This window comes from Carcharhinus amblyrhynchos, chromosome 2 (assembly GCF_965287045.1).
Source record: "Carcharhinus amblyrhynchos chromosome 2, sCarAmb.v2.hapA, whole genome shotgun sequence".
NCBI classification, from domain to species: Eukaryota; Metazoa; Chordata; class Chondrichthyes; order Carcharhiniformes; family Carcharhinidae; genus Carcharhinus; species Carcharhinus amblyrhynchos.
In genome coordinates, this window is record NC_137325.1 from 121,696,463 (window position 1) to 121,715,715 (window position 19,253).

The 19,253-nt window shown below is 41.9% G+C and overlaps 1 protein-coding gene across 8 annotated transcripts in view; it reads right to left on the reverse strand.

The window, feature by feature from the left end:
• Window positions 1–19,253, reverse strand: part of pard3aa (par-3 family cell polarity regulator alpha, a) — an 800,310-nt gene that overhangs the window by 189,034 nt on the left and 592,023 nt on the right. For all 8 annotated transcript variants that reach the window (XM_080212204.1, XM_080212186.1, XM_080212194.1 and 5 more), the window contains one exon: window positions 9,063–9,293. In XM_080212204.1, coding sequence (XP_080068330.1) covers window positions 9,063–9,293 — 231 coding nt within the window. The remainder of the gene's footprint in view (window positions 1–9,062; window positions 9,294–19,253) is intronic.

The window sequence follows — 19,253 nt, forward strand, 5'->3', positions numbered from 1 at the left end:
TTGGTGGTATTCTCAGCTGCGTGTCAGAAGGCTGACAGTTCAAGTCGCATGCACCATAATCTGTCGGGGCTAAGCTTGAGTGCAGTGCTGAGCTGCAGGCTGCCAGATTAATCACCAAACTGAGACCCAGTCTATCAGGGCTAACAAATTTGATTGAATTTTTTGAGCATGTCATCAAGTATGTCGATGAGGGTAGCACAGTTGACGTAGTTTACATGTGTTTCAGCAAAGCCTTTGACAAAGTCCCACATGGGAGACGTATTAAGAAGGTTAATGCACATGTGATACAAGGTGATCTGACAAGGTGGACTCGTAATTGGCTTAGCGGTAAGAGACAGAGGTGATGACAGATGACTGCTTTAGTGACTGGAGGTCAGTAACCAGTGACATGCCACAGGGATCCATGCTGGGCTCCCTACTGTTCGTCATTTATATAAATAATGTAGATGACTATGTGGGAGGTAGAATCAGTAAGTTTGCCAATGACACAAAGATTGGCCAGGTGTTACCAGTGAGGTTGAGTGTCTTGGGTTACAGGAAGATACATACGAGATGGTCAAACCGGCAGACAAGTGGCAGATGGAATTTAACCCTGAAAAGTGTGTGTGGGTTGATGCACTTTGGAAGGAGTAATTTAACAAGGAAGTATACTATGAAAGGTCTAACACTGGGAAGTTCCGAAGAACAAAGGGACCTTGGCACGTTTGTCCATAGATCTCTGAAGGTGGAAAGGTTAATAGGGTGGTGAAAAAGGCATATGGCACACTTGCCTTTATCAATCAGGTTATAGATTACAAAAGCAGAGAGGTCATGATGGAGTTGCATAGAACTTTGCTGAAGCCACAGCTGGAATACTGTGTGACATTCTGGTCACCATATTATGGGAAGGACATGGGTGCACTGGAGGTGGTGCAGAGCAGATTCACCAAAATGTTGCCTGGAATGGAGCATTTAAGTAATTAAGAGGTTGGAAAGGCTTGGGTATTTTCTCTGGAGCACAGAAGATTGATGAGTGACCTGATTGAGGTATTCAAGATTGTGAGAGGCATGGACGGGGCAGCTATTTCCCCCTTGTTGAAGAGTCAATTAGAGAGACACAAGTTAAAAGTGAGGGGTGGGAGGTTTAGGGGGGGATTTTAGGTAAAACTTCTTTACCCAGAGGATGGTGAAGGTCTGGAATGCACTGCCTGGGAGGGTGGTGGAGGCAGAAATGCCTCACATCCTTTAAAAAGTATCTGGATGAGTACTTGGCATGCCATTACATTCAAGGCTATGGGCAAAGTACTGGCAAGTGGGATTAGGTGGGCAGGTCAGGGCCTATCATGCATTGGTGCAGCCCCAATCGGCTGAATGGCCTCTTCTGCACTGTAGTATTCTGTGATTCCGGTAGAGGTGAAGAGCCCATGGTTCTAACTGAACTGAAGTAGGGATTTGCTCTGGAGTCCTGACCAACACTTAGGCCACAAACAGCACCACCAAACACTTCCAGTTTGTTGGATCTTGCATTATTGGTTGATATAAAAGTGCAGGCTCTTTCTTCCTTTTTCCATTACTGAAGTTGTAATTTCCCAGCGGCTTACTGTACAGCTTTCCTGTGACTTTCTGGCAGTGGATTTTGGCCTGAAAAGCTCCGATTATTTCACTGTGTTGTATCAGTTAATAAAAACACAGAAATGGGTGGGGGGTGGGGGGTAGATTCTGATAAGTTTCTTTTATGCTGCATCATGATCTAAACATGGCAGTTGCCTCCGATGCATGTGTGGTGCTCAATCAGTTGCTCCTGAAAATAAGCTTGATGGGCTTGCTGAAGCCAACTGCCAGAACAATGCATTTCATTGCTTTTCCCCAGTTACCACCCTGAAACACTCAGTTAACTGTGCAAATCCCACATATCAAGAACTATCATGTGTCTTAGTGCATTATAAAATGGGCAAAGGGCATTTAACATAGCCAAAGCCTTGTGTGTTTTTAAACATAAAGGGAGGCCAAGGAAGCTTTTAAACAAAAATCATTTGAGGGATGTAAGTGTTGATGACTAGGCCAGCATTTACTGCCCATCTTAAATACCGACGTGGAGGTGGTGATGAGCACCAGGATTTTGACCCAGCAACCATGAAGGAACGGCGATATATTTCCAAGCTAACAACAAAAACTTGGGTCTATATAGTACATTTCATATAGTAAAATATCCCAAGGTACTTCAAAGGAACACTAATGAACAAAATGAAATGTGGTCAAAGGCTTGTTCAATGAACTAAGTTTTAAGAAGCATCTTAAAGGAGGTGGAGAGTTTTGGAAGCAAATTCCAGAGTTTAGGGCCTAGGACACTGATAGCAAAGCCAGCAATGGTGGATGATATGCAAGTGGCCAAAATCGGAGGAACACTCCATTTAAAGGGAGGGTCAAAAATCAAAGTTCTTAAAAATCACAGGAATAGATCAGATGAGCTTTTTTGTTGCTGTAATGCTGTTATGCCACCATGAGTAAACTGCAGTATATAATGAGAAAACAACAAAGTAAACATAGTATAAAGCATCACTACACCATGGTCACATATGAACATAAGAAATAGGAGCAGGAGTAGGCCGTCTAGCCCTTCGAGCCTGCCCCGCCATTCAATAAGATCATGGCTGATCTGTCGTGGCTCAGTTCCACTTTCCCGCCCTCTCCCCATAACCCTTAATCCCCTCTCTTATCAAGAACCCATCAACCCGCGTCTTAAAAATATTTAGCGAGGCAGCCTCCACCACTTCAACGGGCAGAGAATTCCAGAGATTCACCACCCTTTGAGTGAAGAAGTTCCTCCTCAACTCCATTCTAAACTGCCCCCCCTTTATCTTGAGGCTGTGCCCCCTAGTCCTACTGTCTTTTTTGAGCGGGAAGAGTCTCTCCACCTCTCTCCTATTCATCATCTTATATGTCTCAATGAGATCTCCCCTCATTCTTCTAAACTCTAACAAGTACAAGCCTAGTTTATTCAGCCTCTCCTCATAGCTCAACCCCCTCAACTCCGGTATCAGCCTAGTAAACCTCCTCTGCACTCCCTCCAAGGCCAAAATATCTTTGCGCAGGTGCGGCGCCCAAAACTGCACACAGTACTCCAGCTGCGGCCTCACCAATGCCCTATACAGCTGCAGCAAGACCTCCCTACTTTTATATTCAATCCCCCTCGCTATGAAGGCCAGCATCCCATTCGCCTTCCTGACCACATGCTGCACCTGCAAGCTGGGTTTTTGCGACTCATGCACAAGGGCCCCAAGGTCCCACTGCACCGTCGCCTGCTGCAGTTTTTCGCCACGTAAGTAATAGTCCTTCCTACCATTATTCCTACCAAAGTGGACCACCTCACACTTGCCAACATTAAATTCCATTTGCCATTTCCTGGCCCATTCACCCAGCCTATCTAGATCCTTCTGCAGACTCTCCACACCCTCCGCACAATTTGCCGTTCCCCCAATCTTGGTGTCATCAGCAAATTTCGACACCCTACACTCGGTTCCCTCCTCCAGATCATCTATATAAATGGTAAAAAGCTGAGGCCCCAGCACCGACCCCTGGGGCACTCCACTAGTCACCATCCTTGTACTCGTTAGAGTTTAGAAGAATGAGGGGAGATCTTATTGAGACGTATAAGATGATGAATGGGATGGATAGGATAGAGGTGGAGAGACTCTTCCCGCTCAAAAAAGACAGTAGGACTAGGGGGCACAGCCTCAAGATAAAGGGGAGGCGGTTTAGAACGGAGTTGAGGAGGAACTTCTTCACTCAAAGGGTGGTGAATCTCTGGAATTCTCTGCCCGTTGAAGTGGTGGAGGCTGCCTCGCTAAATATTTTTAAGAAGCGGGTTGATGGGTTCTTGATAAGAGAGGGGATTAAGGGTTATGGGGAGAGGGCGGGAAAGTGGAACTGAGCCACGACAGATCAGCCATGATCTTATTGAATGGCGGGGCAGGCTCGAAGGGCTAGATGGCCTACTCCTGCTCCTATTTCTTATGTTCTTATGTTCATCCGCCAATCCAAATAGCACCCGTTGACCCCCACTCTCTGCCTCCTATTTGACAACCAATCCTCTATCCACGCTAACACCCTACCCCCAACTCCATGTCCCTCGACCTTCTGCAATAACCTCTTGAGGTACTTTGTCAAACGCCTTCTGAAAATCCAGAAAGACCACATCCACCGGCACTCCTCTATCCACCGCCCTAGACACATCCTCATAGAACTCCAGTAGATTTGTCAGACACGACTTCCCTTTAATGAAACCGTGCTGCGTCTGCTCTATCAAGCAATTCCCTTCAAGGTGCCTTGCAATTTCCTCCTTAATGACGGATTCTAACATTTTACCTACCACAGACGTTAAACTAACTGGCCTATAATTCCCCGCCTTTTGCCTGGCACCCTTCTTAAACAACGGCGTAACATTAGCCGTTTTCCAATCCTCCGGCACTTCCCCAGAATCCAGCGACGTCTGGAAAATAACCACCAAGGCATCCACTATCACCTCCGCCATTTCTTTCAGAACCCTCAGATGCATTCCATCCGGTCCTGGGGACTTGTCCACAACAGCCCCTCCAGTCTGTCGAGCACCGCCTCTCTAGTAACAGTAATGTCATCGAGACCCTCCAGTCCTACCACCTTTCCATCACTAACACCCGGCAAATTATTCACGTCCTCCTCCGTGAAGACAGAAACAAAAAAGTTATTCAATACCTTAGCCATATCCCCATCCCCTACCACTAGGTCCCCTTTCTCATCCTCTAAAGGACCAACGTTCACCCTAGCCAGCCTCTTCCTTTTTATATATTTATGAAAACTCTTGCTATCCTTTTTTATATTAAGCGCTAGCCCAGCTTCATAGTTTCTCCTACCCTTCTTTATCAACTTCTTTGTCAATCTTGTTGACATTTAAACCAGTTATCAAATGTCAGTTATCAAATGTCGGAATAGACTATACGCAGAAGTAGTAAATTCCAACTCATTGACGCATTCAAAAGGGAACCAGGTCAATTTCAGATTTACCAAGAGGAAGACAAATTACGTTTGGGTAGGACATAAAGAAAAAATTCAGACTAGTTTCTGAAAGTGACTTGATTAATAACAGCAAATTGGATGGGTTGAACCACTCTATTTTCATGTTCCTTTACTTTTAGTTGTACTTTCAGTCAAGGATCAATTAATTGTGCCTTTCCTGCTCACTTGTATTACTTCAATACTTTCCCAACTGGTCATCCATTGGTCATAATCTCCAATTTATCTAAACTTCTGTTGCAAATACCTCACTGTGCCCCACTTATCCATCAGTCCTATTCTCACTGAACTACATTGACTCCACATCCACAAATGTTAAACATTTTCCTTCATCCTTAAATCATACAATTATCTAACCCCATAAGTCTTTCAATACTTTCTTTCACTCTTTAATTCCACCGATCCTACATATGCCTCACAGGAATTCATTTTGAGCATCTTTTCACCACACCACTAAAAGCATAAGCCCTCAGCTACCTGAGTCCTAGTCTCTGGAATTTCTTCCTGAAAGTCCTGGTCCTTCAATACTTTCCCTTCCTTGGAAAACCTAAAAAAAAACTGTTTGATCAATCTTTTGCTTGTCCATCTTGTGAACTGCAATGTGTACTTTCTTTCCTGAGGTTTACATGCTGTCAGCTTAGATGAGAACCACAGTACCCAGTCAATATCAGAACTTTGGCTACTCCACCCAATATGACATGGGTCTCATTTTCACAACTTCGTTCAAAGCTTTGATTTGTTATTTGGAGGGAGAAGCAAGCAATTTGTGCCACCACTGTTTTACAGATTGCAGAAACATAAAAACTCAAAAGGATGTGAAATTAGCTGAATCTAAAGAGTTGGCAACAGCTCAAAAATGTTTCCCCAAGTCTCTGCAACTGACGGTATTGAAAATTAAATTTAAAAAAACATGGGAAGATTGTAAAAAGCTGGCAAATCTACCAAAGACAGACTGAAGTAGTGCAGACTTAATTGTAATAGTTCTGAAGCAGAGCCAAGAACAGTGTCAAAGGAATATCGTCGAGTGAATAAATCAAATGGACATAAAAAAGCCTCATTATCTACATGAACTGTACCAATTGGTGGGGCACAATCAGACTGTTAGTGAATTCCTCACTGGTTTAAGAATAATTTAATCACAGAATATTTTCTGAGTGAAGTGAAATTTGTGTGTTGATAGCATTCTATTGTTTATGGAGACAGGATTCTTTTCCCCCTTTTAGCATCAGTCATTTTTACTGAGGTTCTTGCGAACATCAAAACAAGTGAACATCCCTCATAACTTAGGCCATAAACAACAACGTTTAAGCTTCAGCTAAATACATATTTTGGTAGGTCTGAAATGAGAAGCTAATGGTTCAGAATCCTGCTAATGTATCTTGATCCTAATGATTTGCTCTCAAGTAACAAACGAAAAATTGTAATCGCAACTCTCCTAGGGCTCTTGAAATGTACAAGTTCAAACACTTCTCTTCCTTTGATCCTGATAATTTTAACTGGTAACTACAACTGCTGTCATTGCCAGTGTAAAGAACGAAGCATTGATTCTCAAATAGAATAATGGCACTGTCTGTATTCAAGAGGACGAGATTCAAGAGGACGAGATTCAAGAGGACGAGAAATGAACTGGTGTCCATTGCAAGGGTTGCATGTTGGTTGGGTCTTTCTGGGCTTTTTAAGAAATTCAAAGTTTGTGTTTCAACAGGTAGGATAAACAACCGTTAAAATCAATTAATTGATGTTTTGGAAGCTCTATTCCTCCAAATCACGAACATATCATCCTGTAAAAGTTTGGCACAGCCTCAAGAATGCAATAAGTGTTTACTGAAACACACGCTTTTTCATCTCAAACTCTGCTAGATTTCATGATGAAAACCATGCATGCACTCAAAATTCTATTTCTGCATTGAGCTCATAGGATTTATTTTATTTTATTGCATTAAGTTTAGCCAGAGGACAAAGTTCAAATCGGATCATGCTGAGGAAATGCATTGAAGATTTAGACAACTTCCTTGCTGCCTACTCAAATGTCATTGCACATCAAGTTTTCAAAAAAGTCATTTTTGCACAATTAACTAACAGTTGGTGTTAACCATAGAAAACATTTAAATCCACACTTGAGAACTTAAAGAGGAACTAATGCCCAAACCATCAACAACCTTCTTTTGATACCTTTCCATTTATCCCTCAAGACATCCAGAACACACTGCAAGGGTCAGATTACATTGTGTAACACCCTACATTTATGACCAAGTTAAAACTGACAATATCAGAACAATAACATGACAGTGCTATTCCCACAATGTTCTGGCTAGCCATCTAACATCATTTTGTTCCACTTTTAAAACCACTTCCAACTGGCTGCAATCCAGGGAGGTATAAGTATTTCACTGCCAGGATATAAAATCACATTAAGATGTACTCCAGGCATTATACAATAAGATTACCATTACCAAATTGTGCCTTCAGTGAAAGGAATACATGGATTAATTTGATACAAACATAACCAATTTGCCTGATCACATTCAGTTTCATCAGAAATAATTAGAATGAACCTTTCTACCAATGGCTTCGACTGGAGCGTCCAACATGCACAACAAAATTGCAAAGTCAAAGGACCCTCCTCTGGAAAACAACAATGGAAACATTGTTTGCTTGAAGCCTATCCCCAGCTTATTGCCAAACTGTACCACAACTCAATCACAGACAGCGAGGGTGATTTTTGACACTTATTTGAAACAGTGATGAAATCTGTGGACAGACCATGTTTCCTGTCAGAAGCCAACAAAGAGAATCTGGAACCATTTTGGCTCTGGCTTCATTTGAATGGCATTAAGCAGATGTAGGCTTCTTCATCCTACTCCGCCTCGCTGCACAAGAATTGCTTATTATTTACAGCACAGAAACAAGTAATTCTACCCAACAGGTCAGTGGTGTTTATGTTCCATGTAAATATGTTCCACAAGGGGAGGTGATAGCCTAGTGATATTTTCACTAGATTATTAATCCAGAAACTCAGCTAAATGTTCTGGCCACCCAGGTTTGAATCCTGCCACGGCAGATGGAATTTTAATTAAATAAAAAATATCTGGAATTAAGAATCTACTGATGACCATGAAACCACTGTCGATTGCTGAAAAAATTCATCTGGTTCACTAATGTCCTTAAGGGAAGGAAATCTGCCGTCCTCATCTGGTGTGGCCTCCATATGACTCCAGTGTCACAGGCAACCGCCTTCTGAAATGGCTTAACAAGCCACTTAGTTCAAGGGCAAGTAGGGATGGGCAATGAAGGCTGGCCAGCCTGCAATGCCCATATCTCACAAATGAATTAAAAAAAGCCACTTCTCACTCCACTTAATCTCACCATATCGACAGGACCTTCTATTCTTTTCTCTTTCATACACTTACCTGGCTTCACCTCGATTGCTAACGGCCTCAGCCACTACACCACATAACTACTTACTCTCTGTGATATAGAGGTTTCTCCCAAATTTTGCCTTTTCTTGAATGAGTAGGCTATGCAATACAAATGGATTGAGGGCAGGTGGTGCAAGCATCTGTGTGAGGAAAAGAGGGCCTACAAACAACAGATTTGAACAATAAAACAGCCTCTCATTGGAAACAAGGTGCTCTTCTGCTTGCCCAGTTGCAAACCTGTCTGAAAAACGCACCCTCCCCCCCTCCAATTTCCAATGACAAACGAAAACAAAAATTGCTGGAAAAGCTCACGAGTTCAGGCACCATCCATGGGAAGAAACAAGCTACTCGCTTTGCAAGTGAGAAAGAGAAAGCCAGCAAAACGTTTAACGTGTACGTTACAAATAAAATTGCACAAACTACACCGTGTTGCAATGATCAAGTTAGCAACTAAGCTCACTCAAAATCCTTCCTCCCACCTACCCCCACCCCCACAGCCAAGGCGAGGACTTAAAAAAGAAAATCAGTTTGAGCATGTAACTAAGCATCAATAATTAGGTCATTCCAATAGGCTTGCGACCTGAATAGGTTATTGGAGTCAATTACTTTACGTACATGTTTCCATCCCTTCATCATCTTCTTCTTCTTCTGCAGGTTTGTCGTATGATTTGTCAATGGCAGCCCGGAAACTTTCATTGCAACCGCGGCCTCGGATGATTCGTGGTCGCGGACGGTGGAAGGGAATGTCACTATTCAGTGTTACTTCAGCAACTGCTGTCTGCAGACTTTCCAACGAGCTTGATTTCTTCAGCCCTAAGGAAGGCCCAACATCCCTGGTCGAGGAGCCTTTGAGGTCAAGATACAAAAAGTATTATAATTAAATTTGCTTTGGCAGCTGAGGACCAAGATCTGGATATTTGATTATTCATCTCTGGCATGTGACTCCCCAGGGATTTATGCACAATTCAGATAATGTTCACTGTACTCATTTGTGGACGGCTGCAGATTTATTGCTTTGAAGAGGGATGGGAGCATTTTAGCATAGTCATGGAACGTGACAGGTCAGCAATGCTGCACAAATGCTGTTCATAGAAAAACACAATAAAGAAATGCTGAGACTGGAGTGCTCAGTTTGAATCCTTTAAAAAGCTGGTTTGACGTTTACAGCTCACAAGATATAAATTAAAATGCTGGAAAGCAGGCTAAAGCCGACCTTTGACATTACCCAAGTGTTTGGTTACTGATTGAAATACCTGTCCATTGGCTAATTGAACCATTAATTGTTACCTCATTAAAGTCTGGTCTCAGTTAAATGGCACCAGCTTTCCAAAGTCCAAGTAAACATTACAAGGAGCTCAGAAACTACAGTTTCTCAAGAACATGAACTTCAAGTGCAAGAACATGTTTATACTTGTCATAGTATTCTACGGGGACGGTCATTTGGGTTATGATCCTATACTCCCATCATACAGTAAAAGCAATGATGGATTACATAAATAAGCTTGGTAATGCTGCAGTTGGGTGGTCATAGACAGGGGCTACGGTGTGGCACAACAGAATACTGCCTTTGCGATCCCCAAAGAAGATGGATAAACACAGTTTTAGACTTGAAATACATCTGTTCTATTTCTGCCTCATATGATGAATGCCAGAGTAACTTGGATGTACTTGATGGGAAAAAAGATTAACAAGATTTGAGATTACAACTCAGTCTATAGTTTCTCCACTTTCTATACTTGGTTGTTGCTTGTACAAAGAAGCTGTCAGCAATTCAAGAACAGACTGGACGTCCAAAATCTGGCTGTCCGAAAACTGGATAATTTTGGTTTCGGTTAAATTCTTTGATTTTATAGATACAACTGGATCTCAGAGGACAGAAATGGCGCAAGCTGTGCACACGCAGGACCCAAGTCCATTGCACCACTGTATACCTCTCCCCGCCATTTTCCAGACACAAAGTAGCCTATTCCATGGGAGGGAGAGCATCCAGGATTCCCTCCACACTGATCTTCCATACACAAAATCTGGCACAGTCTCAGCCCCCAGGGTGCTGTATTTGGGCATGGGACCTACGTGCATATCTCGGATCTGATGCTCTGTAGTTTAAACTAATCTGTTACTACAAGGGTTATAAAAGGAAAAAAAACAAAATGGCAGTAAACCAAGTTTTTCTGCATCAGGAAAATGTGCTGCTGTAACACAAAATCCTGACAGAACTGGTTTCTTCATTTCATCTGTCAAATTCATGTCACATACAACCGAGAGACTTCCAAAATTGTCATCTATTACTTAAGAGGCCAGCTCCAGTAACCCTTATAGTTCCTTTAGAAAAAAGTGCTTTGAAAATCTGAAGCTTATGCTAAAGGGAAAAGGAGCAATTCACCGTTACTTCAAAGAATAGATTCAGATGTCACATATGCCTTGATGATCATAGAAGCGATTTACAACATGCAATAATGTCTTCTGCCTTTGGCTCTAGGGCAGTATAAAACTCAGCTAATTCTATAACCATACTCCAGTACCGTAGCCATTTGGAACAGAGGAAATGTTGACTTGACGATTTCCCACTGGGTGCAATGGAAAAGCACAGGATTGCCCTTTGCGATGTGCACATGTATTGAGAGGAGTCGAAGAGAAAAAAATTACATTCCTGTATGCATATATTAGATTATTCCTTTCACAATACTGAGACTGGGAAGATTTGTTGGGCTATGGATAAACAGTAGGGGAGTGAGTCCACTTGGATAAAGAAATTGCTACAGCTCAACCGGCCTTCTCCTTTTGCTCAATATGCATACTTGAATTGACAATAGCTTCTTTGTAAAAGCAAAAACCAAGTGTAGAGTCTGCCAAAACTATAGGCTGAGTTGTAATCTTTCTTCCCATCAAGTGCTTCCCAGTTAGGCATTGCTCATGTGCAATTGCTCATTACAGATGTATTTTAACTTCATTCTCATCTCTATTTTTTCCTACAATGTTGTGTTTCTTCTGAGCCCATAATCCTCTCCATCATAAAGACTTACTACTTCCACTTCTGAACAATGTCCCACCTTAGCTCAACTGTTGGTGAACATAAGAAATAGCCTCTGTGGCTCTTTAAGACTTCCCCACTAGTCAGTAAGATAATGGCTGATTTTCTACATCAACTCCACCTGCCTGCACTTTCCTCATTTTCTTTAATTCCCTTAGCACCCAAATATCTTGTGACCTCTACCTTGAGTATTCTTAAGATCTCTGGGGTAGAGAATCCCAAAGATTCACAACTTGACGATCGTAGCCTTAAATTGCCAACCTGTTTATCGGAGACTCTGAACATGTTCAACATTTCCTCGCAGGGGGAACATTTTCTCAGCATCTACCCTGCCAAGTTCCCTTAAGAATTTTCTGTTCAAACGGACAATCTTTCACTCTTCTAATTTCCTGAGAATATAGGTCTAATCTCTTGTGAAAAGACAATCTTCTCCCAGAAACCAGCCAAATGAATCTTTGTCGCTCTCCCTCCAGGGCAAGTATGTCCTCTTTAAGTTAGGAGACCAACGCTATACCCTCATCCAAATTCAATAGTGGGGATAAGGGATCAAGTGTGGGAAGATGTGATAAATTACAGAGAGAAGACAAGGCAAGGTGTCAGTAAGGAGAATAATAATCAGGTGTAGCACGAAGGGGCAGAGCCTATAAAGTTAAGAGTAAGCCAGCAGATAAGGTTACAAGTTGAGAAAAGTATTTAAATGCCTGTAGTATTATTAACAAAGCAGATGGTTTGAGACAGCAAATAAAAATAAACATATTTGAACTGATAGCCAAAGCAGAGGCATAGCTGCAAGATGACAATGGCTGACACCAGAACAGTCAAGGCTTCATGACAATTTGAAAGGGTAGGAAGCTAGAAGGTGGAGGGGTAGCTCTGATAATTAAGGATGACTACATTAGAATGGGATGGCCGCAGTTCTAAAGATCAAGATGTAGAATCGGTTTGGGAAGAGATAAAAAAAGGATAGCAAGTCACTTTTGGGAATAGGCTGCCTTACAGTAACCACACTGTAGAACGGAGTATATAGGATGAAATAATGGGTGATTTTAATCAACATATAAATTGGACAAATCAGTTGAGTTCATAGAGTATCATAGAGCTAACCAGACAGCAGGTTATTCCACATCTGATAAGATGCAACTTTACAGGATCGATTGATGACCTCATAGTAAAGGGGACTCTATGTAGCAGTGACCAGATCACAATTAAATTTCACATTCAGTTTGAGGGAGAAAAGACTGGATCTCAGACTAGTCTTTGAAACTTAAACAAGGGCAATTATGAGGACATTAAAACATAGATAAAGTAAACTGGGAAATTAAGTTAAGGGATAGAGGAATAGAGATAAAATGGCAGACATCTGAGGAGATTTTTCATGACACTTAGCAAATTTAGTAAATTTGTAAATTTGCTGACGACACCAAAGTCGGAGGAGTTGTAGACAGTGAGGATGGATGTTACAGTTTGCAGAGGGACATAGATAAGCTGCAGAGCTGGGCCGAGAGGTGGCAGATGGAGTTTAATACGGAAAAGTGTGAGGTGATTCACTTTGGTAAGAATAACAGGGGTACAGAATATAGGGCTAATGGAAGGACTCTCAGTAGTGTGGACGAGCAGAGGGATCTCGGGGTACATGTGCATAGCTCCCTGAAAGTTGGCACCCAGGTTGATAAGGTTGTTAAGAAGGTGTACGGTGTGTTAGCTTTTATTGGTAGAGGGATTGAATTTCGGAGCTGTGAGGTCATGTTACAACTGAACACAACTCTGGTGTGGCCGCACTTGTGCAGTTCTGGTCGCCGCATTATAAGGAGGATGTGGGGGCATTGGAAAGGGTGCAGAGGAGGTTTACCAGGATGTTGCCTGGTATGGTGGGAAGGTCTTATGAGGAAAGGCTAAGGGACTTGAGGTTATCTTCATTGGTGGGAAGGTTACGAGGTGACCTGATTGAGGCATACAAGATGATCAAAGGATTGGACAGGATGGACAGTGAGAGCCTTTTACCTCGGATGGTGATGGCTAACACAAGGCAACATAGCTTTAAATTAAGGGGTGGTAATTATAGGACAGATGTCAGAGGTAGGTTCTTTACTCAGAGGGTGGTAAGGTCATGGAATGCCCTGCCTGCAGCAGTTGTGGACTCGCCAACTTTAAGGGCATTCAAATGGTCTGTGGATAGGCATATGGATAACATTGGAATAGTTTAGGTTAGAGGGTCATTGGATTGGTTCCACTGGTCGGTGCAACATCGAGGGCCAAAGGGCCTGTACTGCGCTGTAATGTTCTATGTTCTAAATATACAGTCCTGTGAGAAAGAAGGACTCCAGGAGATAAATGCACCATTTGTGGCTAACATAGGAAGTTAAAAATAGTATTAAATTAAAATAAAAATGTACAATTTTGGCAGGTCAGAAGAGTGAATAGAATATTTTTAAAAAGAATGCCTAAAAGCATAATGAGAAGGAGCAATTAAGAGTATGACAGCCAGCTAGAAATATACAGATAGATAGTAAGAGTTACCATAGAAACCCTACAGTGCAGGAGAAGGCCATTAGGCCCATTGAGTCTGTATTGACAACAAAGAAAAAAGAAAGAACAAAGAACAGTACTGCACAGGAAGCAGGACCTTCAGCCCTCCAAGCCTGTGCTGCTCATTGGTCCAACTAGACCATTCATTTGTATCCCTCCATTCCCAGGCTGCTCACGTGACTATCCAGGTAATTCTAACGATGCCAGCGTGTCTGCCTCCACCACACTACTTGGCAGCGCATTCCAGGCCCCCACCACCCTCTGCGTAAAAAACGTCCCTCTGACATCGGAGTTATACCTCGCCCCTCTCACCTTGAACCTGTGACCCCTCGTGATCATCACCTCCAACCTGGGAAAAAGCTTCCCACTATTCACCCTATCTATACCCTCCATAATTTCGTACAACTCTATTAGGTCTCCCCTCATTCTTTGTCTTTCCAGGGAGAACAACACCAGTCTACCCAATTTCTCCTCATAGCTAAGACCCTCCATACCAGGCGGCATCCTGGTAAACCTTCTCTGCACTCTCTCTAAAGCCTCCACATCCTTCTGGTAGTGCAGCGACCAGAATTGGATGCAGTACTCCAAATGTGGCCTAACCAGCGTTCTATACAGCTGCAACATCAGACTCCAGCTTTTATACTCTATACCCCATCCCGTAAAGGCAAGCATATCATATGCCTTCTTCACCACTTTTTCCAATCATGCTGCCACCTTCAGGGATTTGAGGACTTGCACACCTAGGTCCCTCTGTGTTTCTATACTCTTGATGGGCCTGCAATTTAAAGTATAGCTCCCCCCTACATCAGTTCTTCCAAAATGCATCACCTTGCATTTATAACAATCCCACCCAGGCCCTATACCCATCACCCCACATATTTACTCCACTAATCCCTTTAATCTACCCATCACAGGGCATTAAGGGACAATTCAGTATGGCCAATGCACCTAACCTGCACATCTTTGGAATGTGGGAGGAAACTGGAGCACCTGGAGGAAACTGGAGCACCTGGAGGAAACCGACGCAGAAAGGGGGAGAACATGCACTCTCCGCACAGTGACCCAAGCCAGGAATCAAACCCAAGGTCCCTTGAGCTGGAGCTGCGAGACAGCAGTGCTATCCGCTGTGCCATTGTGATGCCCATAAGTTGCTACAGGTATTTAAAAATGGAAAAAATAAATCGAGTATTGTTCCTTCAGAAATGGGGGAAGTAATAAAGGAAAATAAGGAAATGGCTGATGAATTGAATGGATCTTCACACTTAAGAATAAAAAAATTCCAGAAATAATTGTGAAAGTGAGAAAAGAAGTTAAAACAAATACAATCATCAGAGAAGAGGTACTGAGAAAATTATTAGAACTAAAGGCTGACAGGTCCCCAGGTCCTGACAGACTTAAATGAAGTGGCTGCTGAGATAGTAAGTGCGCTGCTTTTAATTTTCCAAACTTCCCTAGATTCTGCAGAAGTCCCATTAGAGTGAATCTAACTCATATTCAAAAAGGAGGGAGACATAAAGTAGGAAACTACAGACTTAACATCAGACATGAGGGGAAAGAAAAGATTTAGGAGTGGTAACATTCAGCTCATCACGTCTGCCCAATCATTCATCATGGCTGAGCTGCTTGTGGTCTTAACTCTACTTTAGAGCCTGTCCCCCATAACCATCAACGCCCTTGGCAATCAAAATCTGTCTAACTCTGCCTTTGACTAAATTCAACGACCTAGCCTCCACTGCTCTTCTGGTAAGAGAATCCCATATACTAACAACATTTTGTGAGAAAATATTTCTCATCTCCACCTTAAATGGCAGACCTCCTATTCTTAAACTTGTTCTAGTCTCTCCCATGAGTTGAAACATACAGCCGGTATCTACCACATCAAATCCCCTCAGGATCTTATATGTTTCAATATGATCACCTCATTCTTCTAAACTCCAGCCTGTTCAACCTTTCTTCAGAAGACAAGTCCCTCATCTCAAGAATGAGTTGAGTGAACAAATGTTGGAATCTCTGAAGAGATTCAATGTCGTCAGCTGGAGTCAACACAGTTTTGTGAAAGAGAAATCACAAACGTTTTGAGTTTGGATGACCCTTCGTCAGAGCTCTCTTCCAGACTTGAAACGTTAACTCTGTTCTCTTTCAACAGATGCTGTCAGGCCTGCTGAGATTTTCCTGTATCTTTTGTTTTTGTTGTTGATTGAAGTAGGGAAGTTTTGCTACAGTTGTACAGGGCATTTATGAGACCACATCTGGAGAACTGTGGGCAGTTTTGGTATCCTTCAGAAAGGACATAATTGCATCAGAAGTAATTCAGAGATGATTCACTCAAATGCTGGGATGAGGTCATTAATTTCTGAAGGAAGGTTGGACCTATATCTATTGGAGATTATTAGGAAAATCTTATTGGAACAAAACATCCTGAAAAGAGTTTGACAGAACGGATGCAGAAAGGATGCTTCCGCTCATGGGAGAGATCAGAACTAGGGGACAAAATTTAAAGTAAAACTCCCATTTATGATAGAATCATAGATTCCCTACAGTGCAGAAAAAGCCATTCAGCTCAAGTCTGCACTGATTCTCCAACAGAGCATCTGACCCAGGCCATCTCCCCACCCCATTCCCATAATCCCACACATTTCCCATGGCTAATCCATCTAACCTACACAACTTGGAATACCAAGGGGCAATTTAGCACAGACAATCTGCCTAACCAGGAAATCTTTGGAATCTGGGAGGAAACCGGAGCACCCGCAGGAAACACATGCAGATACTGGAAAAATATGCAAAACTCCACATAGACAGTCACCAAAGTTTGGAATTGAACCCAGGTCCCTGGAGCTGTGAGGTAGCACTGCTAACCACTGTGCCGCCCTTAGAGATTTTTTTTCTCTCAGAGGGTCATGAGTCTGTGGAACTGTCTTCCCCAGACAGTGGTGGATGCAGGGTCATTGAAATGGAGGACAACAGATGTTTGACTAACAAAGGTATCAAAAGGCATTGGGGGGAGGTGGCACAGAAATCCCAGTCACATCAGCCATTATCCTATTGAATAATGGAGCAGGCTCATGAGGCAGAATGGTCTATGCCTGCTCCTAATTCAAATGTTTGTATGTTTAGTCTGTCTCTCTCTGCCTTTAGAATCATCCTTAACAGCATCTGTCTCCATCCTTTCTTTAGAGTATCTGCTGGTGAAATCCTCATCCATGCTTTTGTCAACTCTAGCCTTGACTGTTCCTCATCAGCTTCCTATTTTGAATGTGTATTGAAAACTCTAAAATGTAATTCCTTTATATTATGCATATCCTTCAACCATTCCCTTGAAGAAAATGGTGCTATTACTCTGGCTGAGTTCACACAGGATTGAGAAGATATGGACAAAGTACTCATTTTAAAATTGATCCAGAAAATCTGAGGATCAGTCCAGTCTAAACAAAAAGAGGTAAAGTTCTCTTATGTCTGGTAACTGGTTTTATTTTTCTAATCAATATTTTTAGTGCAAACAGCGAGGAGTGATGATATTTGGGAGGTATTACTAAATCTAATAGTGTGAGGGAAGTGAATTAATCTCAGTCAAGAAATGGTCATTATCAGTGGCAGGCTCAGCGATCAGGTCATTTGAACCCCTTAAGGTTATTTAAATCATTTCCCTTCCCTTCTTTCACAAAGAACCGAGTAATGCCTCAAAGCCAGTTCCCTCGCACAGAGTGAAGCTTGCAACTCCTTGTGACCATGCACTCAATGGCACAGACCTGTCTCATTTCCTCGAATAGGTGGATTCCAGTAATTATCACAGTTACAGGATCTCGATGCAAGAAGCAGGATATGGACAAAAAAAATACAGTCTATGCCTTCACAAGTACAAACAGAAAGAATGCAAACTCACTTCAAGATTTCAGAGGAACAGTTTGAGTTTAGAGTTAAGTCAGATCATGTTAAACTGGAGACTTTTGTTTTGAAATAAGATAAAAATCTGATTGAAGGGAAAACAGTCAATTTGCACAAAATCTGAAACTTTGCCTGGTTGCTTTGTTCCCATGCCATACACAGGTCATGGAGATGAAAATAATTCATCAAATTCTTAACTGGTACGCTATGAAGCCACTAATCACTACTTATATAGTGCTGTTGAGAAGCGGTACAACACTAAACTTTATTTTTAACAACCCACATCATCATATTGTGCAAAGAAAAAAATTGTTGTTTCTTTTACAGTGTCAATAAATTATGAAAACTGGTTGTTTAAACCTATCTGCAGGTCTGGTCTGCGGCTGGCAATGATAGTTCAAGCTTCGAGCATCATATGCCCAACAGATGTTAGGAAATTTTGCAACTGGCTGATATTTTTGAAACTTAAGAGATAAACAACAATTTTATGCAAACAACTCTTCTCATGCTGTTCACTAGATCTAGACCTAGCCAGCTTAAACTTAAGAGACAACATTGTTGACTGCACTTAGAGCAGAATCCCCATTTCAATCCTTCCTCCTCAATGCAGTCAAAGTCAGCAGGTCTCACCTCCAGTCCCATTTAATCCTCAATTTGTGCCATGGAACAAATCCGCTGCACAAAACCACACAGCAATGAATGTAACAGCCAATCTAGTGTGTCCATGACACCTGGATTTGTTTTCATGAAATGTTAAATGAACCATGTTCAAGTGCCACTGAGTTTGCTCTTTAACATTTTGTTGAAATAAGTAAAACAAAATTCAATCACTAAAAAAATAAACAAAATCTGTCAGGAGTTATTTTGAAAGAGGGGCAATTTAAATACTAGAAATAAATCCTTAAAACTTGAGGATCAATGATTTTTTTCTCTTAATTTCATTTACATATGTGCATCAAATTTGCATTGCTACATTCTAATACTGCTATTAAAGAATGTTCATGATGGTTTATTTTGTTTTAAATACAAGGGGGCCAAGTAAAATACATATCCTGCCATGTGAATTCTTCACGGTGGATGATGCAACACACTATTTTTACACAAAAAGATGGAGCACAAATTGCGATTACAAATGCTTCGCCCTCCTTCTATAAGTGTATTTTGAAGTTAAATATTTATTTTGGAAGACACAGGTGGCTTAGTGGTTAAGGCCATGGCTTTTAACCTCTGGCCATCCCCCAAGTTCAAATCTCTGAAGGGAGGAGGCCAGACTTTTTGAGAAACTGCACACACAGGCCTTTCCAAGGATGTAGTCTTTTCAATTTATTGCTGACTTAGGATCATGTGAGTTTCCTAGCAACAGA